Source organism: Pipistrellus kuhlii, unplaced genomic scaffold (genome assembly GCF_014108245.1).
Source record: "Pipistrellus kuhlii isolate mPipKuh1 unplaced genomic scaffold, mPipKuh1.p scaffold_m20_p_17, whole genome shotgun sequence".
Taxonomy (NCBI): domain Eukaryota; kingdom Metazoa; phylum Chordata; class Mammalia; order Chiroptera; family Vespertilionidae; genus Pipistrellus; species Pipistrellus kuhlii.
Window position 1 is genome coordinate 5,584,106 of NW_023425482.1, and position 21,969 is coordinate 5,606,074.

At 44.4% G+C, this 21,969-nt stretch overlaps 1 protein-coding gene and 1 long non-coding RNA gene across 10 annotated transcripts in view; one reads left to right on the forward strand and one right to left on the reverse strand.

The window, feature by feature from the left end:
- Positions 1-12,924: 12,924 nt before the first annotated feature.
- LOC118720512 lies at positions 12,925-13,357 on the reverse strand. The gene is made up of 2 exons (XR_004988459.2): positions 13,246-13,357; positions 12,925-13,212 (listed from the first exon to the last, which is right to left on the reverse strand). It is a non-coding gene; the product is annotated as an uncharacterized LOC118720512 (long non-coding RNA).
- A 53-nt stretch (positions 13,358-13,410) lies between these two features.
- Positions 13,411-21,969, forward strand: part of KLHDC4 (kelch domain containing 4) — a 47,450-nt gene continuing 38,891 nt past the window's right edge. For 2 of the 9 annotated variants that reach the window (XM_036440503.2, XM_036440504.2), the window contains exons 1-4: positions 13,412-13,592; positions 16,768-16,859; positions 20,389-20,472; positions 21,079-21,177. In XM_036440503.2, coding sequence (XP_036296396.1) covers positions 13,494-13,592; positions 16,768-16,859; positions 20,389-20,472; positions 21,079-21,177 — 374 coding nt within the window. In that variant the 5' untranslated portion in view covers positions 13,412-13,493. Of the gene's footprint in view, positions 13,593-16,767; positions 16,860-20,388; positions 20,473-21,078; positions 21,178-21,969 lie in introns of those variants that run through there. The other 7 variants (XM_036440501.2, XM_036440502.2, XM_045582622.1 and 4 more) reach the window with 6 other exon arrangements.

Genomic DNA, 21,969 nt, shown 5'->3' on the forward strand with positions numbered 1-21,969 from the left:
CCGGGGAGAATGGCAGGTTCCATCTGTATTTATACATTGCAATCAAAGGAAAGGGACCTACGTGGGTTACCTGAAATCTATTGGTGATAGATTAAGGAGTTGGGATAAAGCAAAGCCAGGGAACCTCTGGGGTAGGGTAAAAAGTGAAATGATGGACTTATGCTTCTTTTACATAGAGGGGATGCAGGGTAGTTTTACATAATGAACAGTTGACAATAAACCTGATAACAATAACAATGAGGGAATGTCCTGGTGCCATTTGTTTGCCCTGAGGGGTTCGGAAAAAAGGGAAGTTACCCATACGTATCTCAGATATATTATCTTAGACACAAAAAGACCTTTGAGCTCAGTAAAGATCTAAGTTGATCTTTGTCAGGGAAAATACTGGCCAAGGACATGATTACCCACCATAGCCTGTTTGTAGTTAAATGTTTAATTTTCAGACCATCTTTTGTGGCTATGTGAGGTCTCTGAGTTTGCAAGACTGCCATGTAGGCCTTCCCTGAGCCTGTCCGGTTAGCATGCGGCCCTTTTTGTCCATGCTGGTAATTTTTTAAAAAAATATTTTTTTATTGATTTTTTACATGGAGGAAGAAACATCGATGAGCGAGAATCATCAATCAGCTGCCTCTTGCACACCCCCTACTTTATGTGCCGGCAACAAAGGTATCGATACATGCCCTTGACCGGAATTGAACCTGGGACCTTTCAGTCCGCAGGCTGACGCTCTACCACTGAGCCAAACCGGTTTCGGCTAGTAATTTTTTTTTTTTTAAGAACAATTCAGCAAATTAAGTTTTGGTTTATTGTTGGACAACATTGCTTCACACATACATCAAACAGGTCGAAATAAATAAACAAACAGACAGCAACTTCATGGACAAAAAAAACCACAAAGATACTTTTTATCTTTGGCCTTCTTAACCATCTCATACAGACCAACCACTAATAGTACAGCTACTTAAGTACACAAAAAGTTACTGGAATGCTCGGAATAAGATAGTTTTGTTGTTGTTTCTGCTCTTCTTACAAGGTTTTTAATTTTTTTCTCCTTTGAAATTATAATGGTCACACCACCAAGTAAAGTCAGAAGTAGGACAAAAAAAACTTCAAAGGCTGATTTCGTCATCCCAAGATCATTAACAATGTCTGACCCCTAAAAATATGAACAAAAGTATAAAATATAAATAAAAAATACAAAATTTTCTTTTAAAGCACTTTTTAAAAAATAATGTTTTCATTGCTTTCAGAGAGGAAGAGAGAGAGAGACAGAGTTAGAAACACCAATGATGAGAGAGAATCATTGATTGACTGCCTCCTGGGCACCGAGTCCACAACCCAAGCATTTGCCCTTGACTGGAATCAAACCCAGGACCTTTTTTTTTTTTTAAATGTGTTTATTGATTTTCCACAGAGAGAAAGGGAGAGGCATAGAGAGCTAGAAATGTCGATGAGAGAGAAACATCGACCAGCTGCCTCCTGCACAACCCCTACCAGGGATGTACCCGAAACCAAGGTGCATGCCCTTGACCGGAATCGAACCTGGGACCTTTCAGTCTACAGCACATGTGTCAAACACAAGGCCCGCGGGCCAAATCCGTCCCGCCAGGCCTTGCAATGTGGCTCGCACCGCGCTATCATCACTGCACTCCGCTGCATTTCCATCACAATGACAGTTTATGACTGTTCAGTAAACCATTCGGCCCGCGATTTAGGCTGGATTTTAGATTTTGGCCCCTTCTCTGATTGAGTTCGACACCCCTAGTCTACAGGCTGACGCTCTATCCACTGAGCCAAACCGGTTTCGGCAAACCCAAGACTCTAGCCCACAGGCCAATGCTCTATCCACTAAGCCAAAGTGGCAAGGACTTAAAGCACTTTTAAGGAAAAGAAAAAAAAAAAAAAACAAAAAAAAAAAAGCAGGTTCTTGGGAGAATGGGTCTTTTTTCCTCCCCTGTTGCAATTTCACATGGTTTTGATTGGGTGAAAGAGAAGCAGACTCTGTACACGGCAGCCTATTTTTTTTTTTTTTTTAAGTTCAACTTTTCATTTTTGATGTTTAGTCACACTCATTGGTCTTCTGCTTCTTGGTGTCAACATCGTCTACCTCGTCATCTTCAGCTGCCCGTTTGCTAGTAGCTGAATCAGCCTCCTCATCTTCATCTCTATCCTCTTATCCCCCCTCCTCCTTACTCTTCTTTATCTGCCTCACATCAGCCTCCTGCTCCCCATTTCCCTCATTAACGTTCCCATTGGTAGGTGTGTCACTTCCATCCTGTGCCTTCTCCTTTAAGTGGTGATCTACGAGCTGGTGTCCACGGCCTCACCTGACATGGTGGAGAAGCGGATATTTTAAAAAGAGTGAGAATTGGAGGACTTTGTTGAGAAAGCTACCAGAGTCCGTAGCCATGGCAGCGGGCGGAGGCATGCAAGGGAAGTGGCTGCAGCACAGGAACAACACAAAGATAGCTTTTCAGAGCAGCCGAGGGTAGGGGAGGGGGGGGGGCGGGGCGCGGCGTGTGCGTATCTGGTAAACTTTAAATGTGGTAAAACTTTTCTCTATTTTCGCTTGTTCTTTTATTATCCTATACTAGTGGCCTGGTGCACAAAATTCGTGCACATTAAAAGGAAATTAAATGGAGGAAATATTTTAATATTGCTATTTGCCCTTTCTCTATAATAGAAATGTCAAAGATGAAAGAAAATTAGTAAAATATATATGAAAATCTTCCTGTCAGACAGAGTCTGGAGTATGCCTCGGGATCCAGAGTCAAGTCCCTGCCCACCCACGCACATCTCAAAAGCTAGTGAGGCCCTAGCTGGTTTAGCTCAGAGGAAAGAGCGTCAGCCTGTGGACTGAAGGGTCCCAGGTTCAATTCTGGTCAAAGGCACATACCTGGGTTGTGGGCTTGATCTCCAGTAGGGGATATGCAGAAGGTAGCCAATCAATGATTCTCTCTGATCATTGATGTTTCTATCTCTCTTTCCCTCTCACTTCCTCTCTGAAATCAATAAAGATATATTAAAAAAAAAAAAAAAGAAAGAAAGAAAGAGAGAAAGAAAGAAAGAAAGAAAGAAAGGAAGGAAGAAAGAAAGAAAGAGAAATTACACAAGACCCAGACCGGCCTTCCCCACAGCAATTGAGAGAACCAGACCCGGCCAGCTCCACCCCCATCAAGCCCTACCAGATTGGGGGGTGCAGCCTCAGGTCCCCTGTTAAGCCCCGCTGGGTGCGGGACACACCCTCAGATCCCCCAGTCTGGCACCAGGGTGGGGGTCATGGCCTGAGATTTCCTGGCCTGGGCTGGGGTGGGAAGTGCACTATGAGGTCCCAGGTGAAGTGCTACCAGGTGGGGGGGCGATGCCTGAAGTCCCCCATCAGGCCCTGCCAGGTGGGGGGCACAGCCTCAGGTCCCCCAGCTCACCCTCAGGTCCTCCAGCCCAACACTGGGGCAGGGGGTGCAGCCTGAGATCCCCTGTCAAACCCTACCAGGCAAGGGGTTGGGGGCACAGCCCCTGCTGATTGCTTGTTAAGGCTCATTAAGGTAACTCAACCTCCACTGTGGGTGCAGCCATCTTGTGTTACAGAAACCCCACCTCTGCTATGGGCACCGCCATCTTTGTGACGGCATGACCGTCAATTTGCATATCCCCTCTTTATTAGATAGGATAATAAACACCCAGGAGCCCTCCCACAGTCCCTACCCAGCCCGATCATGCACCAGTGGGATCCTTCAGCCTGCCTGTGCCCTCTCGCAATCTGGGACCCCTCAGAGGATGTCGGAGAGCCAGTTTCAGCCCAATCCTGCAAGCCACTCCCCTTGTTAGGGCGCCAGATGTAGGGCTCGTGCCTGGCAAGTGCTGCTGTGGCATCACAAGCCTCTCCTGATCGGGACTGATTGGGTGTGAGCTCACGTCAGGCAGAATGGGGCCGGGATAAGCAGAAGCGGCAGGTAGGAGCTGCAGGCAGCATTAGACTGTGGGTTTTGGCTCCATCCCTGCAGGCCACCCAGAGGGACCCCACCTGTGCATGAATTCGTGTACAGGGCCTCTCATTTATATAATATATAGAAAAAAAGCCAGCGACCTTAACACCATAATGACCAGTCACTATGACCTCCACTGCAGCCAGCAAACAGGCCTGATTCGGGGTGGGCTGGCTGGCCAACCTCCCACAACCCTTCCCCCTGGCCAGCCAGCCCACCCCCACTGGCCCACAGCCTCTCCCCCTGGTCGGCCCCACACCTGATGGCACCCCCAACCCCAACAGGGGATGGGGCCGGCCAGCCAACCTCCTGCAGTCCCTCCCCCTGACCAGTCCCCCCCAGATCAGTTCCCCCCCAGATCAGTCCCCCACTCAGATCAGGGGCAGGGCTGGCCCACCAGCCACAGCCCCTCGCTATGGCTGGCCCCACTCCCAATCAGCCTTCACCACCCTGATCGGCTCTCGGACCCTCCTCCAGCCAGCTCGCCCCTGATCAGTCCCCACCCCAATCGGGAGTGGGGATGGCTGGCCAACCTCCCATGGCCCCTCCCCTGGCTGCTGACCCCCAATTGGTCCCCCCACCCCATTCAAGGGCAAGGCCAGCTGGCCCACGGCTCACAGCCCCTCCCCACAGCCGGCTCCGCCCCCAACCAGCCCCCCCACCCTGATCAGGGGCGGGGCCCACCAGCCAATTGCCCTCTGACCCTTCCCCAAGCCGGTTGAGCTCTGATTGGGCACTGATCAGGGTGGGACGGCTGGCCAACTTCTGGACAGGTCCAGGCTCCATCCGCCCGATTGGGGCCAGGCAGGCTGGACCCCACCCACGTACAAATTGGTGCACTGAGCCTCTAGTTATTAAATATTTACTAATTTGCACATTTCACGTTTGCCTGTTGCTGAGTTTCCCTGTGTTGCCTGATTGTTGCCCCCTGCTGGCCAGCTGCAGCATTGCAGCATAGGAGTGGTCCCTTATGTTTCCTCAGGGACTGTCACAGCGCGTATTCAGGGAAGATGGGGAGCATTCGTCAGCCAGGAAGTGACCTTTCATGTCATGTGCACCGCGTGAGTCAGCGAGTGGGTTGTAGTGAAGCCACAGCCATGAGAGTCTGCAGGTTCAGCGTGTCCCCTAACCCTGCCTTCTGTGAGGGGGGGCATTGGCTTCCCAGAGGCCACCCTCTGGGTCCTGACCTCTTCACAGCACTGGTCTTACAGGATTGCTGCTTTTGGGGTGAATTGAGGATAATATTGTTATGCCCAGACTTCGTGATCCCCAAGGACCACCAGGGAGCCGAGTCCGATGCAATAAACAAAAGAGCTTGTACCATGCTAGCAATGGGCTCCTCCCACTCATGCCGGCAGCATGGCGGAAGAGAGCGAATTTCTCCCCATCCAGGAGTTTTGAGGGCTAGGGATAACTCCGCCCTACGGGGCGGAGTTGGGAGCTCATCCTCGCCCCGCCCTGCCCTTTCAAATATTAAATACAGTGTTCTGGGTCTGGGCTGATCTCCTAGGTGTGTGATGGTGTCTCCTAGTTTTAATTTGTATTTCTATGATGGCACAAGGGGTGGAGCCATCGACATCACTTATAGCATCGTTAGTTTTCAGTCTCTCTGTAGAGAGAGAGTATTTGAGACGGAGACTTCGGAGACCTGCTGAGGAGTCATTAAGGACCGAAGGGGAGGCTCACATGGGAGGGTCCAGGCAGCAGAAAAGGAGCACCAGGGCCTCACACAACCTGACAGCAGTGTTACAGGTGTCACGATTTGGCCATGGATCAGCGCTCACCCATTCCCTGGAATAACCTGCTTTGTGTGTTTGCTTTCAGCACTGGCAGAGTTTCCAGGGCCCACTGCTACAGATTTCCTCTGCCCACCCATGTGGGAAGCCATGTTCCGTGGGGCCCGAGGGCAAGGATGGAGCATAGGGTAGGGACGCCTACCTGCTCTCCCCTAAGCCTTCAGGGTCAACTAGGGACAGGGCAGACCACAGCCCCATTGTTAGGGAGTGCGTGTGATGCATGACTTATCTGGATGTTCTCAGCTAAGCTGTTCCAATGATATCTAGACAGATGCCTGCTCTATGTATCTTTTTCCAAGAACGCCTTAAGGAGCTGACGGGCGGCCTTGTCCTGGGAAAGGGGCACTTGGAGAAACGCCCAGAAAGGCCACATAAATGTAAGCCTGCAACTAATAAAGCTGCTGCAGTCTCACCATGGACTAGCAGTCCTCCTGAAGCCCCGCTTTCTCTCGTCTTTATTTCTCTTAAACCTCCTAGCCCTACCTTCAGGACCTGTGATACCGGCTGGATCCGGTACACCCAGTCTTCCCTTCTCAGGTTAGGGCAAAAGATAAAAAGGGAGGGCGGGAGAAAGGAAAGTAGAGAGGAGGGAGGGAGGAAGGGCTGAAGGAAGGAAGTGGGGCATGGCCTGAGGTCCCCAGGCCTGGGCCGGGGCAGGGAGCAGGCTTTGAGGTCCCTGGTCAAGCCCCTCCAGATGGGGGGCACGGCCTGAGGTTCCTCATCAACCCCGCAGGATGAGGGGCGTGGCCTGAGGTTAAGGATGTTAAGGATCAGAATTAAGGGTTTGCAATGAGACTATCTAACCTGCAAAATCCATTAGTATAGAAGTCAGGACTTGCCTCTTATCTAAACTGCATCAGAACTGCATCATTCCATCAACTAAATTTATTCATCAGTCCTATGTTCCTCTGCTAGATCTTTCTAAATATTCATTTTGTCTCAGACATTTGGGATGAATTACCCCTTCATAGTATTTTATATTAACTAAAATAGTTGACCAACTGCCCTAGCGGTTTGGCTCAGTGGATAGAGCATCAAGGGTCCCCCAGTTCAATTCTGGTCAAGGGAACATGCCCAGGTTGTAGGCTCACCCCCAAGTTGGGGGCATGCAGGAGGCAGCCAGTCAATGATTCTCTCTCATCATTGATGTTTCTATTTCTCTCTCCCTCTCCCTTCCTCTCTAAAATCAAGAAAAGTATATTCTAAAAAATAATAATAAAATAAAATATTTGACCAACTAACATATTCTTCTGATCATGCTAGACAAACATTCCCTGCACTGCTTTGTTAGTCTTTGGGGACCTAATAAAGTCACCATTTCTCATAATTTATTGACATTTAACAAATAGTGCAACATTATATTCTAGTGATACAAAATTGAATAAGATAAGGTCTAAGGGCTGTTGCCCTGGCCAGGTGGCTCAGTTGGCTGAAGTGTCATCTTGAATACCAAGAGGTTGTGGGTTCGATTCCCAGTCAGGGCACATACCTAGTTTGCAGGTTTGATGACTGGTCCATCCTGTAGAGTACAGGAGGAAGCAGATTGCTGTTTCTTCCTCACGTCAATGTTTCTCCCTCTCTCTCTCTCTCTTTTTCTCTCTCTCCCTCCATCTCTAAAAATCAATTTAAAAGCATACACATATCCTTGGTGATTTAGAAAAAAAAAAAATCAGTTCTGAGAGATTAGAATCTAGTGGAAGAGAGATATACCATATGGATAATTAAAATGCAATAAGCTTATATTCTCATGACCACTGGGGGAAATGCTATTAATGGGGAAATATTGACTTAAAAAATCATATAACATGAATATATTATTCCTGCATGTTTTTGAAATACTGGGCAAACCAATTCTCCAGTTTCTTTCTCTTTTTTAAAAATATATTTTTTATTGATTTCAGAAAGGAAGGGACAGGGAGAGATAGAAACATCAATGATGAAAGAGAATCACTGACTAGCTGCTTCCTGTACCCCCTCTCCCCCACTGAGGATCAAGCCTGCAACCTGGGCATGTGCCCTTAACTGGAATCAAACCTGGGACCCTTCAGTCCATAGGCCGACACTCTCTCCACTGAGCTAAACCGGCTAGGGCCCAATTCAGTTTCCGAGTGCCTCTTACAATATTCCAGGCTTCAGATTCTGATGTAGAAGTCTTTGTTGAGGGGGGGCAATGTTAAAATATGTACACAGATAATAATTTAATTAAAAAATGTAAAAAAAAAAGTCTTTGTTGATTTCTCATGTTTTATATTAATTATGTCACTCTCTAATATGGCCGAGAATAGGAGGATGTGGTTAGCTCTGTACCAATAACGTAGGTTTCAGAACTATACTAGTAATTCCGTGAAATATTAGCACCTGGTCTCCAGGTGGCCTGAGATCAGAGCCGCAGGGATGAACAGTGAGAGAAACGCCCTTCTGGAGAATTCCGCTTTAGTGAGTATGATCTATTTTCACAGCAAGAACATTAAGCACACTAGTAAGTTGTTGACTAGGAAATGATTGGGCTGGTCCCTGGTTCTGGCAGAATTAAAGAACCAGATGTTCAAATAGATAGTATAAGGATTTAAAAAAATTGACTTAACTTTAGAATCATCATCTTCAACAATTTAGTCAAGGAGGGTTTTTTTTTGTTGTTGTTTGTTTTGTTTTAAAAAACAAACTTCAGATTAGGGACAGATTTGCATTATTTTGCATGCTGTGTATTCTCTCGTTTGGTGTCTCTGATGCTTGCAGGAAGGAGCCCTGATTTTGGACTGTGTTTGGGTGGGCTTAGGGAACACACTAACCAGGACAGATGTGAGCCTGCAGGCTCATTTGGGTGACCTGCCAGGTCTGTGGCTTCATTTCAACCTGCTCACTGATTCACTGTGGGCCCCACGATGTTAAAGGTGGTTCCTAGTTTGCAGTTAGCATATCCAGCGTGGTTTTTGTCTTTTGTTTCATTTTCGGTACTATTGTCTAGGTTTTCGTATTCTCGTCTCCCCAGTTTTTGCATCTGATGGTTTACAAAATGCCTTTGATCTTCCTGTGATGCCTCTGAGATCTGGAGATAAAGAAGAGAGGGAAAGATCAAGAATAAATGAGGCCTACCTTGGCCAGGCAGGTGAGTTGGTTAGAGCGTCATTCTGATGGGCCAAAGTTTTGGGCTTGATTCCCAGACAGGACACATACAGATTCAGCCAATGAATGTATGAGTGTGTGGAGCAGCAAGTCTCTCTCTCTCTCAGATTAAAAATTAAAAATTAAAAAAATAAAGAATGATGCCAAGACTGGTTTGGCTCAGTGGATAGAGCGTTGGCCTGAGGACTAAAAGGTCCCAGGTTCAATTCCAGCCAAGGGCATGTGCCGTGTTTGTGGGCATGTGGTTGTGGGCACATCCCCAGTGGAAGGTGTGCAGGAGGCAGCTGATTGATATTTCTCTCTCGTCGATGTTTCTAGCTCTCTATCTCTCTCCTTTCTTCTCTGTAAAAAATCAATAAAATATATTAAAAAAAAAGAAAAGAAAGAATGAATGAAAGCAGCTGTGCCCATGTGAGCTAAGCAGGTGAGTGAGGCTTTCACACAGATCTTTGCTTAATATCAGTCAGCAGGAAATTCCCCCACATGCTCAGTTTGTGGGTGACAGGAGACTATGGGTGACTTTGAGGTTTCATCCATTATTCTTGTTTGTATTTTCCAAATTTAAAAAATCAGTCTACATTAATCACACACTGAAAGACACCATTGTAAAAATGAAGCCATGCTGCATTTCAAGTGATATGTTAGGTTATTTGGATCACTCCTCTCATTGAAAATAACTAAAAGAATGTTGAACAAATGTTGGAAGTCTTTTTAAAGACTTCATAGAACTAACAAGGGGTAAAGAATAACCAAATCAGAACCTGAAAGACAGTAGAAACAAAAATTGGGTAGAAACTGGGCTCTAATATGGCTTTTGCTTCCGGGCATGAGCACATGTTGCCACATTTGACTTCAGTTCTGACAGTCTTAAAGGACACACGCAGGAGGCAACCAATTAATGTGTTTCTCTCACATTGATATTTCTCTCTGTCTTTCCCTCTCTTGTCCACTCTCCCTAAAAATCAATGGAAAAATATCCTCGGGTAAGGATTAACAACTAGCTAACTAAATATATCTTAGTGAAATTGAAGGATAATAAAGATGAAGATAAGATCATAAAAATAGAAAAAAATTACCTTTCAGAAAATCTTCAACTATCTGGAAACTAAATAACACACTTCTAAGTAACCCAGGGGTCTAAAAAGAATCAAAAGAGAAAGTGCCCTGAACTGAATGAAAAGCAAAATGTGACATATTAAAAATTGGGGGTGCAGCTGAAGCAGTATTTAAAGGGAAATTGAGAACACTAAACTCTTAGATACCTTAAATTAATGTATTAAATTAGAAATAAATAACAAAAATATCTCAAAATAGTTGGACATTAGAAAGCATTCTTTAATCCCAAAGAGGAGAGAATTTTGCTGTTAGCCACACTGGAGCAATGACACTGAACTTATCCTTTCCCTCAGACAACTAGAAAAATGGACAAAATATATGAAACAATGATTTTTATTTAATTCCCTTCCTTTGACTTATACTGTCTCCCTTCTTTTTCCTTTTCTCTTCACCCTTCCCACCTCCCTCCTTTTATTCTTCCTTCCTTATTCCTTGCTTCATTTCACAAAGCTTTTGAGGAACATCACGTTTTCTCGTTAAAACAAAACCTTGAAGCTGGTGGCTGGTCTTCTGTTTTGTATCCCAGGTGACCTGGTACGTGTCCACACATTGTAGTATTCAGTTAATTAAATGATTGTCAGCCAGTTCAAATCATGACCTCATTTTGCAGCACATAAAATCTCTTAAATTCGCATTTTGTTTTTAATTTTTCTAAGCTTTCTTATATTTTCACTTGAGTCTCCCAAGGAGTCTGTGTAGTAGGTAGGCAGATTTATTATTCTTACTGTCCATATGAGAAATGTGCAAAGAACCACCTCATCAATATCACACTGGAGAGAACTTTCCAATTACTCTGAATCCTGGTGGTAATGGTAATTTAGAAATTGGGTCTGTTATTATTTTTTTTTTCTCTCTTCTGGATTTCAACTTGAAGACAGCAGAGGGCGTCTGACTACACAAAAGTACACTTGAAAGTTGACATATTACTAGATTTAAGATAATCCATTAAGGTTTCAAAAATATGAATTTCACTAAAATAGGTCCCTGTACTTAATCTTTTTACTATTTTAAGATTCTGATCTCATTTCATATGTTCTATTCTCTTTCTCAGTAATGAGAATTTCAACCTTATCCGTAAATCACTGTGACACATAAATCCAAGAGCTTTTCAATTCAGCTTTAAGATTTTTTTGGATAATAAAAGTATTAAGCACTGCATCTACCGGATCTTCCTAAATCTTTAATAGGGAATGTGGTCCCCTTTTGCAGCCCTTAAGAGGGGACTGCTGTGACTGAAGAGCCATTTTGTTTCAAGTGCATTGCCTCAAGGTAACTTAATATTCTTAGAAAAGCATAAAAGGATTAGGCATGTTCTTAAAGTCATACTGCACTAAAGGGAAAGTAATGATTTCCACACAGCAATAGTGAGGATATGGCCTTTTATCGCCCATTGTCAAAAATGATTTTTTTTTTCAGCATCTTGATCAGCTTCCAAATGTCTTTATTTTTCTATCATCACAGGTGTTTTTTTTAATTCTCTAACAGGCAGTGCTGGAGATAGTGGCATCCAGAATCCTATTCTACCATTTTTTCTCACAATTTCCCCAAATTTCATTTTCTAATATATATTTTTTAAAAATATATTTTTATTGATTTTTTACAGAGAGGAAGAGAGAGAGATAGTTAGAAACATCAATGAGAGAGAGAATCATTGATCAGTTGCCTCTTGCACACCCCCTACTGGGGATGTGCCTGCAACCAAGGTACATGCCCTTGACCAGAATCGAACTCGGGACCTTTCAGTCTGCAGGCCGACGCTCTATCCACTGAGCCAAACCGGTTTCGGCCCAAATTTCATTTTCTTATTAAATAACTAGGTTTCTGGACAAGGCTTGGAGTTGTTTGGAAAAGCATTCCTCCTTGATTGGTCAGGGATTTTCAAATTGATTAAATCTAGAGTACTTTTTCTTTTTAAGACAGTAGATCATGTCCTGGTTTATGCTTTCCCTTTGTCAAATGTTTGCTTGTGATTTTCCTTAATTTTTCCAATTTATTTGATTAGAAGCTGTCTTCTAAGTAACGATAAACATGATCATGCTGTTCTATCCAAACCATAGCATTCTATGTCCTACAAGTGGTTATTACATTACTAGAGGCCCAGTGCATGAATTTGTGCACCAATGGGGTCCCTTAGCCTGTCCTGTGGGATCAGCCTGAAACCTGCTTTCTGACATCCCCCGAGGGGTCCAAGATTGTGAGAGGGCACAGGCCAGGCCAAGACACCCTGCCAGTGCACAATCAGGGCCAAGGAGGGATGTGGGAGGTTGCCAGCTGGGGAGGGCTCCAAGGTGTGTCTGGCTCATCTTGCTCTGGCCTCAGCAGCAAGCTAACCTACAGGTCAGAGCATCTGCCCTCTGGTGGTTAGTACATGTCATATCAGCCAATCGATTGCCCCCTGGTGGTCAGTGCATGTCATAGCGAGCAGTTGAGTGACCTTAGCATATCATTAGCATATTACACTTTGGTTGGTTGAATGGTCAGCTAGACAACTGGACACTTAGCATATAAGGCTTTTATTATATAGGCTTTGAATAACATACTAAAATTTCCTAGGGAGTTCTAGTTCCTCAGGCTTGATAAACTAACTACCCTTGGAGGGGAGGTGTGATTAGTCCTGCTCTACCAATGAAGAAACAAGTCCTCTAACACAGGAAATTTGAGGAAAGTCATGAAGAAAGCACAATGGCAAGGTTGTATTTTTCTTTTCTTTTTAAATATATTTTTATTGATTTCAGAGAGGGGGAGAGAGAGAAACATCAATGATGAGAGAGAATCACTGATTGACTGCCTCCTGCAAGCCCCCTACTGAGGATGGCAACCCTGGCATGTGCCCTGACCTGACCAGGAATCAAACCTGGGACTCTTCAGTCTGCAGGCCAATGCTGTATCCACTAAGTCAAACCGGCTGGGGCAGGGATGTATTTTTATTGATGAGCAAAATATCCTCAGCACCTAACAGTACAGGGAAGTTTTGTTTGGGAAAAAGGATTGTCTTCACTTAGGGTCTGTAAATCCTTATAAGTGCATGCACAGCTTTCTGGGGTTGAAGCCACAACAATCACCTCATTCCCAAAAGGGCCCCAGGTAGGACAAATGTCGCTTCCTAACAAGTCACCAATTGGGTCATTTTACACAGGGCTAAGCAATTTGCCCAGATGGAGTAAACTTCGAAGCCAGCCTTCAAGGCCAGTCTGGGTCGCACAGAAAACGACAAATGCAGCGACCCGCAGGCAGTGAAGGAGGCAGAGCGCAGCCCGGTAATTGGGGGCGGAGCCAACCCTGCAAGAGGCCCTCCAGCTCATTTCCATAGATTGTGAAATAAAGCCGCGGAGTCCCGTCCCCCTTCCGCCCGCATTCCCGGAAGTGACGCACTTCCGCGCGCCGGTCCAGGAAAACGTACTTCCGGCGCGCCGCGCGCCGCGCGCCGCTCGCCACCAGCCTCGGCGTCCCTGGGCCGCCTTGGACCGGCACGATGGGCAAGAAGGGCAAGAAAGAGAAGAAGGGCCGCGGGGCGGAGAAGACGGCCGCCAAAATGGAGAAGAAGGTGTCCAAGCGCTCCCGGAAGGAGGAGGTGAGCGGGGCCGGCGGGACGGGCCCTCGTGCGCGCTGCTCCTCCGCGCCGGCTGCCTTGCTCTCGGCTGGCGTCCTCCGTCCTGTGGCGCTGGCGTTGCCGGTTTCCCTCGGCTGGGAGCTGGAGGGGCGGGTTGTTAGTGTGGGAAGATGCGGCGGCGCGCCTTTGCAAGGGGCGTGATCAGGGGGCAAAGGCTTAACTTCTGAGCCTCACGCCTCGTCTTTAAAAAAGTAATTCTCACAGCCACCCAGAGCAATGAGCGTCCGCGGAGCAAGTGGAACTCGGGCATTCCGTAACGGCTGGCTGTAATCACCACTCTCTTCTTCCTCAGTCCCTCTTCCCCTCTCACTTTCTCTGCTTTCCCTTCTCTCTCACTTTCCCTTCTCTTAGCAGGGGTTTGCACATGGAACAGGGCTGAACTTAAGAGTTGAGCGTTCTGCTTTCTGTTGACTGTGGTTCTCCGGCTCCCTCACTTGGGGCAACTTACAATGAGTGTTTGCTGTGTGCCAGGCACTGTGCACTCTGGATTTTAATCCTCAGAACCAAATGAATTAGTTAGCTTTGGCACCCCCATCTGACAGGAAGTCAGAATACACCGCTTTGAAATGGATCTTCAGAAGGCAGAGCCTGTACTCTTAATGAGTAGAGTAACCAAGCCTGCTCTCAACCAGGCACACCGGTGGAGATGCCTGTCCTCATTGCATAATGATGGGAGTTAGTGCCTGTTTGCACCAAAACTGATAAAGCAGCTCTCCCTCCACACCTGCTGCTCCTCATTCCAGCCACTCCTTCCTCCCACCTTACCCGCTTTAAGGAAGATCATTTCTGAGGTGAAGGACACTAGATCAGGAGCTCTGAACTAATTGTGACTCCAGTGGTCCTTTCTCCTTTCAGGTCTTTCTGTAAAATTCCAGTCATGCAGTAGTTTGCCTTGAGTACCTAATGCAGCATGTTTGGCATTAGGGACGTGTTGGTCAACAGGACAGCCGTTAGGTAAACTATCCACATAGAAGTAGCAGGATAATGGATACTTCCATAGCCTGCTGAGAGGGTGAAGATTGGCAGAGCCACTGTGGACCTACTATGTAAATATCTAGACAAGGGAAGCTACAGCCTAGTAATTACACACATAAAGGTTTCCCTTGGAAAAACTTTTCCCAACTACACAAACACAGTAATGGCCATAGTGGTATCTTCTATAATAATCTATAATAAAAAAAGTGTAATATGCTAATTAGACCGGACAGTCGAACGGCCTTCCAGACATCATTCCAAACATCCTTCCGGATGAAGCGGCAGTGGTGGGGGCTTAGGCAGAGTCAGGGGCATCAGGCAGGCAGGCAGGTGAGTGGTTAGGAGCCAGCGGCCCTGGATGTCCGACTGTCAGTTTAGGCCCAATCCTGCAGATCCCTGGCATGTTCAGAGCCAAGTATTTTATATGTTGAAATGTCCTTAGCAAAGATCCCTGCGTAATCAGGCCTAAACTGGCAGTTGGACATCTCCAAGAGGTCCTGATTGTGAGAGGGTGCAGGCCAGGCTGAGGGGACCCCCACCCTCACGCACGAATTTTGTGCACCAGGCCTCTAGTTGTTTATATAAACAAAAAAATTGAATTGACCCAGATGTTCATTAAACAGGCTGGGTAGAGAAGATGTGATGGTGTGCTACCTCTTCCACAATGAGAGTGAGTGGATTCAGTGTATCAAACTAGCAAAAGAGCAATTTGCAAGAGAATATACAGTATGATAACACTTAGGTGGGGTTGAAAAATGAAAACAACATAGCAAGTCCTCACTTAACATTGTCCATAGATTCTGTGTGTATGCAAAAGACATAGAGGCATACCTTGTTTTTTTGTATGTTATTGTCCTTCACAGATGTTGCATTTTTACAAATTAAAAGTAAGACCCTCCACTTGCAAAAAGATTATGACTTTCTTTGTTGTGATACTTGCTTTATTGTATGGCCTGAACCTGAACCTGCAATATCTCTGAAGTATGGCTGTATACAGAAACCAGCTTTACTCTGTGCTAATTGGTATAAACAAGAATTAAATTCCTATGGCATCTCATCAACATTATCATAAAATTATGTTATTTGAGGATGTGCTGTGTGTATATGTGTGTGTGTGTGTGTGTGTGTGTATATATATATATATATATATATATATATATATATGTATATATATATATATATATCTTAGGGATACATAATGTATAATAAAAATGTAAAGAAACGCTGGAGAGTAATGAGTACCCAGTTCCATATAGTGGTTATTTTGGGGAGGCGAAGGCAGTACCCTGGGAGTAGTGCTGGTGCCTGTTTAGCCAAGGGAATGATTAAAGGGATTGAGAGGAAGCCATTGAAGCTTGGAGTGAGGAAGTGGAGTGGGAAATGAGAAGAAGGAAGGAAGAATGGTCTGCAAGTGTCTGTAGGCGCAGGAAGGACATCAAACCTGCCTTCAGTGTGAAATGTGGAACGATGGAAATGAGGGTGCGTGTATTTCGGGGGTGGATAGAAAGGAAGGCAGGGACATATCCCAGGTCTCAGCATGAGCAGAGTGGGGGACTGAGCTTCCAAGAAGAGAATAAAAATAGAAGGGGACTTTCCTTATGACACAAAGGTCATGCATCAGCTTTCAGGGTCTGGGGGAAGGTTTATACAGGGAACGAGGCATTGCACTGGGGATAGGAAAATCAGGCTCCAATGCCACCCAGCTGGACAGGTAAATCTTAAATCTTGTCTGCAGATATAAAATAGAGGCCCTCTTACACAGAGGGCTGCAGCCCATAGTTGCCAACCCGCAGATGTAGGCTCTGGTTTAAGCTGACTGATAGGTTTTGCTTGCTTGGAGCTCTTACTGTTTTGGTGGGAGGGAAATGGAAACAAAATTAAAAACAAATGAGAAGGAATTCTTCTTTCAGACACTGCTGTGCAGACAGCAAAGCAGGCTGGCGGGGTGCTCGGGTTGGGTTTCTGAGAGGTGGTTGAAGGTGGTGTGAACTCTGGGTGGGCTTGTCTAAGTGGCAGGCCCTTCGTGGGGAGTGTAAGGGTTTGGAATTAGGTGACATTTCCAGGAAAACTACCTGTAAGTCAGTGGAAAAGCTGACCCAGGCCTGACCCCATAGTAGGGTTTAAGAAAACGTCTTACATGTGATTGCTTGTCTGCCTTTAGGAAGACCTTGAAGCTCTCATAGCCCATTTCCAGACACTAGATGCCAAAAAGACTCAGATTGTGGAGACGCCCTGCTCTCCACCTTCACCACGGTAAGTGAGCAAGACTCTTCATTATAGCTTCTGAGAGTGTTCTTGTATAAATTGGAAAACCGCTTTGTATAGGCAACGTGTTATTCATAAACAACCAGGTACTTGGAGACATTTTCGTCAATAAAACCTGTTCTGATTAGCTCTCACAAAACATTTTTTCACTTCTGAAGAATGGCATGAGGCTCTTCAGCTCTCGTCATGCAGAAACATGGGACAGTTGAGGTCTCAGCCTGCTAACCTGGGAAATTGTGCCAGGTTTGAAAGCTCCCCAACTGGTAACAATTTGTGGACTGAAGTGTTGTCCAAATGAGCTTTTCTTTGGTTCTTAAGATATTCTAAAAATTCCTATCATGGGTGGAAAATTTAAAATCACAGAAGCTTTTAGCTGTGTTCATTTATTATTGCTTTTAAATTCTAGTGAAAAAATGTGATTATTAAAAATAAATTGTGTATAAGCCAATTTAAATGAATTATAAACACTTGTGGGAGGAGCAGAAATGAGCAGGCTTTGGTTTTCATCTGACTTCTTACTCCTCTGCGTCAGTTCTTATCTTCTGAATTCCAGTTGCTTTATAATTTGGTTTTGGGCTGTGTGATTTTTATATGTGCCAACAGAGCAGAGGCATGACACAGAATGCACTGAGTTAGAGAGGCCAAGTGACCCTGATAATGAGATAGATTCCTCTCCTTCAGAGAAGGGGAAGCATGTTAACTTCACAAGCATCTGGGACTGTTTGGTTGAGATGATTTGCTTCATTGCCCTCAGATTAGTCTCTCTAGAGCTGTTGTCAGCCTGAATGGAGGCCTGGGGTCCAGCACTTCAGGAAGGAAGGTGGTTATAGTGCTGCCTTCACTTCAGTGAGGTGCAGGTGAAGGTTCTGCCAGCTAATTCCGATGACCTGGGACCCAGATTTAATTATCACCTGTAAGTGGGCTGGGGTTGGTGACTTGATTAGCCCCTGAGCCAAACAACCTGACTCAGCAGCTCTCAGAGTTGGAAGTCCTTTCTGTTCTTCATTTAGTAAGCTTCATTAGGAATCTGTTCTGTTTCCCCCTTTGTCCAGTGTGATATCGTTAGGGCCAAACAAGTCCCATTTGTGGTAAGATGTACTTTTTCATTTGAATTGTTGAAGTAAATAAATCCTTGAGATCTTTAAGGCTTCATATGTACAGCATCCCTGAGGGAAGTCACTTGTGATTATTTTTGGGTGACATTTTAGAACTTTTCTAAAGTAATGTTGCCCCAAAAGCCAGGTTTAATGTCAGGATATAGTTTGAAAGGTTGGTGATTCCCTGGGTCAGCTGGGAATGCTCCCTTACAGTTGATGGAGCTGAGGTAGGAGATGACCTTTTGGTTGGTAATCTTGGGCACTTCTCACCTCCTACCTCTCCATCATATTTTATGGTAACAAAACCATGAAATAACCAAGTTTTGTAAGTGTGCATATCTCCCAAGTATTGGCTGAGGTGTAATTTAATGGGAAATTAAGGATCTGGTGCACAGCTGCCTCAGTGCTTCGGAGTGCTTCAGTGCAGCGGTCACTCACCGGTGGTCTTTGGACCACGTCCGTGAGGTCTGAAAGGTTGGCGACTGCTTCTCTAGTGTGAGTGCCTCGGAGAAGGTGGGCATAGGCAGGCATGGACAGCAGTGATACTTTGGTACTCTAGGCCTAAATTGAGTTGTCTCCAAGTGTGTTTGTTACTTTTCCACAGAAAATTAATGTGGTAAGTGAAAAAAAAGATTTGTGGTCAAAGGACTTTGGGCAACTGGTTTTCTTTTTTTGAAAATTTTTTTTTATTGTGATAAAATATATATAACGTAGAATTTGCCATTTTAGCCATTTTTAACGGAACAATTCTGTGGAATTACTTATATTCACAATGCTATGCAACTATCACCACCATATATTTCCCAAAATATTCATCGTCCCAATAGCTCTATACCAATTAAGAAGTTGCTCTCTTAGTTCCTGGTGACCTCTATCCTGCTTTTTTTCCCTCTGATTTGCCTGTTCTAAATATTTTTAAAAAACATATAATTTATTGATTTTTTTACAGAGAGGAAGAGAGAGGGATAGAGAGAGAAACATCGATGAGAGAGAACCACCAACCACCTGCCTCTTGCACATGCCCTTGACCGGAATTGAACCTGGGACCTCTCAGTCTGCAGGCGGATGCTCTATCCACCGAGCCAAACCGGTTTTGACAATCTAAATATTTCTTATAAATGGAGTGATAAAATATCTTTCCTTTTGTGACTGGGTTTTTTCACTTAGCATAAAGTCCTCAAGGTTTGTCCATGTTGTATCATGAATCTGAACATTATTCCTTTTAAGATTGAACAGTATCCACGTATGGATGGGATGCATTTTACTCATTCATCCATTGATGGACGCTTGGGTTGTTTCCACTTTGGGGCTATTGTGTATGAGACTGTAATGAATGTTACTGTTTTCAATTTTCTTGACTACATACCCGGGAATGGAAAAGTCTGTTTAACTTTTGAGAGATTGTGTGTCACAGCAGCTGCACTGTTTTAACACGTGTTTTTTTTTTTTTAAATATAGTTTTATTGATTTTTTACAGAGAGGAAGGGAGAGAGATAGAGAGCTAGAAACGTTGATAAGAGAAACACCGACCAGCTGCTTCTTGCACACCCCCTACTGGGGATGTGCCTGCAACCAATGTACATGCCCCTGACTGGAATCGAACCTGGGACCTTTCAGTCCGCAGACCGAAGTTCTACCACTAAGCCAAACCAGTTTTGGCAACACTTGGTTTCTTTACTGCAGAATTTCTCAGCCTGTAAGATCTTTCTATATACAATAAATCCCCAAGAGAAAAATGGAGTTTTGGGATTTCCCAACTTAATTGACCTTGAAAAAATTTTTTTTCTTTCCCCTGAGAAGCATCTTTTGGTATTGGTGTGATAGGATTCATCTTGGGTATACCACTCAAGGGAATTTTGAAGGAAAGGTATTTTCTAGTTACTGACCTTCTCCTTCACCATAACTTCAATTACTTTTCACTGAAATGGTCAGAATGTGTGTATGATTTTCTTATAGCTATTCCTTTTGTCCTCATGTATAAAACAAGTAGAAAATTATTTACCTTTATTTTCTAGATGAAAGGTGTCTGGGATATATATTGAAATGCTTAAATACTGGACTTTTAAGAGCAGTTTTGATTGTGAATTAAGAGGATAGACTCTTACAATAGGACAATTCTGGGAAATTTGGCACATAAGTAGGAATACCTAGATTTGTCACTGCCTGATGATGTTAGCCAGATGCTGTGGGAGTGGCGCAGGTCCAGCTCTCCTGGGACAGGGATCCTGGGTAGTAGTATCATGGATGAGACTACTTTTAAGGTTGTTACCTTGGTTCTGTTCTCAACCATAGGCTCCTCTTTCACAAAAATTAAAAAAGACTTATCTCTGATGAAGCACTCTGATGGAAAAGAGAACAGTCTCATATTGGGGATCAAATGATGTGGCTTTATGTTGATCTCCTGGTTTTGTCTCTTGCAGGTTAAATGCCTCTCTCTCTGCTCATCCTGAGAAAGATGAATTAATCCTTTTCGGAGGTGAATATTTCAATGGCCAAAAAGTAAAGTATATATTTTTTTCTTTCCTTTGCAAATTTCCATGGTTCTTATTTGGAGTGAAATTTATTTAAAACAGTGATATCAAATACTCATTGGTCCTTTAACTCCCCTCTCACATGTTCTGCCTTCTGAGCTGTCAGGACTGGCATGTGATGTCCTTGACAAGCCATCAGCATCCTTTAGCAACATTTAGGGTCACTCTTGTTACTGCCTTGAGGTTGACAAGCATTCTATTCATTCAGGTTGATTGTCCATATTGTTCTTCCTCATGATGGGTTTCCAATGTTGTTTTGAATTAGAAAAGTACTGATCAGTTTTAGATCTAATTTTTATTTTTACAGTCCAGAAAGACTGGTGTTTCAGAGCTGTATGTGAAATAGTTACAAAAATATGAAGTTCACCTTCCCTGTCTGGTGGACAGATGGTCTTTTACTTTGTGTCATTATATCAAAGGATCCAGGGGACCTGCTGCACCAGCTCTGTATTGATAAGATTTACATTGCTTAGGAAACACATTTTCCAGGGCAGGCTAGTGATAGATCCTTCTTTTCACTTACTGTCACTTGCGTGGAAGCTTCATTCATGTCAGTAAAGTTACTCTTCCTTTCTGCAGACGTTTTTATATAATGAGCTCTATATCTACAACATCAGGAAGGACTCCTGGACCAAGGTTGAAATCCCCAGTCCACCTCCGAGGCGCTGTGCTCACCAGGTATGTGTCAGTACTAACCCTTAGCCTTCCCTCTGTTCCTGTTGGGGCTTTAGTCTGAGGATTCTGTTAGTGACTTTTAGAATTGGTAAATGACAGGCAGCCTTGTACAGACTGGGTCTTGGCACATAGTCCTCACTTTGCCGTTTTCTTTTTCTTTTTAATTTTATTGATTTTGTACAGAGAGGAAGGGAGAGAGATAGTTAGAAACATCTATGAGAGAGTGTCATCGATCACCTGCCTCTTGCACACTCCCTACTGGGGATATGCTCGCAACCAAGGTACATGCCCTTGATCAGAATCGAACCCGGGACCCTTCAGTCCCCAAGTCGACGCTCTATCCATTGAGCCAAACCGGTTTCAGCACTTTGCTGTTTTCTAACTTGGGCTTGTTTCTGTACTTCTTAACACATCACTGTCTTCATCTGTAAAGACAGGGAGATAAATACCCCCCCGCCATGTGGTGCAAAGATCATATGAAATAATTTAGGTAATAGTACTGAGTGTGGTACCTGGTCAGCAAATTGCTCCTTTTCTGTTTGAGTGAAAGAGGCTCCTATTGGCTCAAGTTATGATGACTAGAGAGATGAATGAGAAAACTGTTAAAAAAAGAGGTGTAAATGCTGTGTGGAAAATAATAATTATAAAATGAATGAGTTATGAACAGGGATAATGAAGTGCTAAATCAGATGTTGTTGGCTGGTTTCTGCTTACCCCAGGAGAGCTCTGTCAGAGCTGTTTACCTATCAAGGAAGGGATTTTGGTTTCAGTTTCTACACAGTTACATGAGGACAG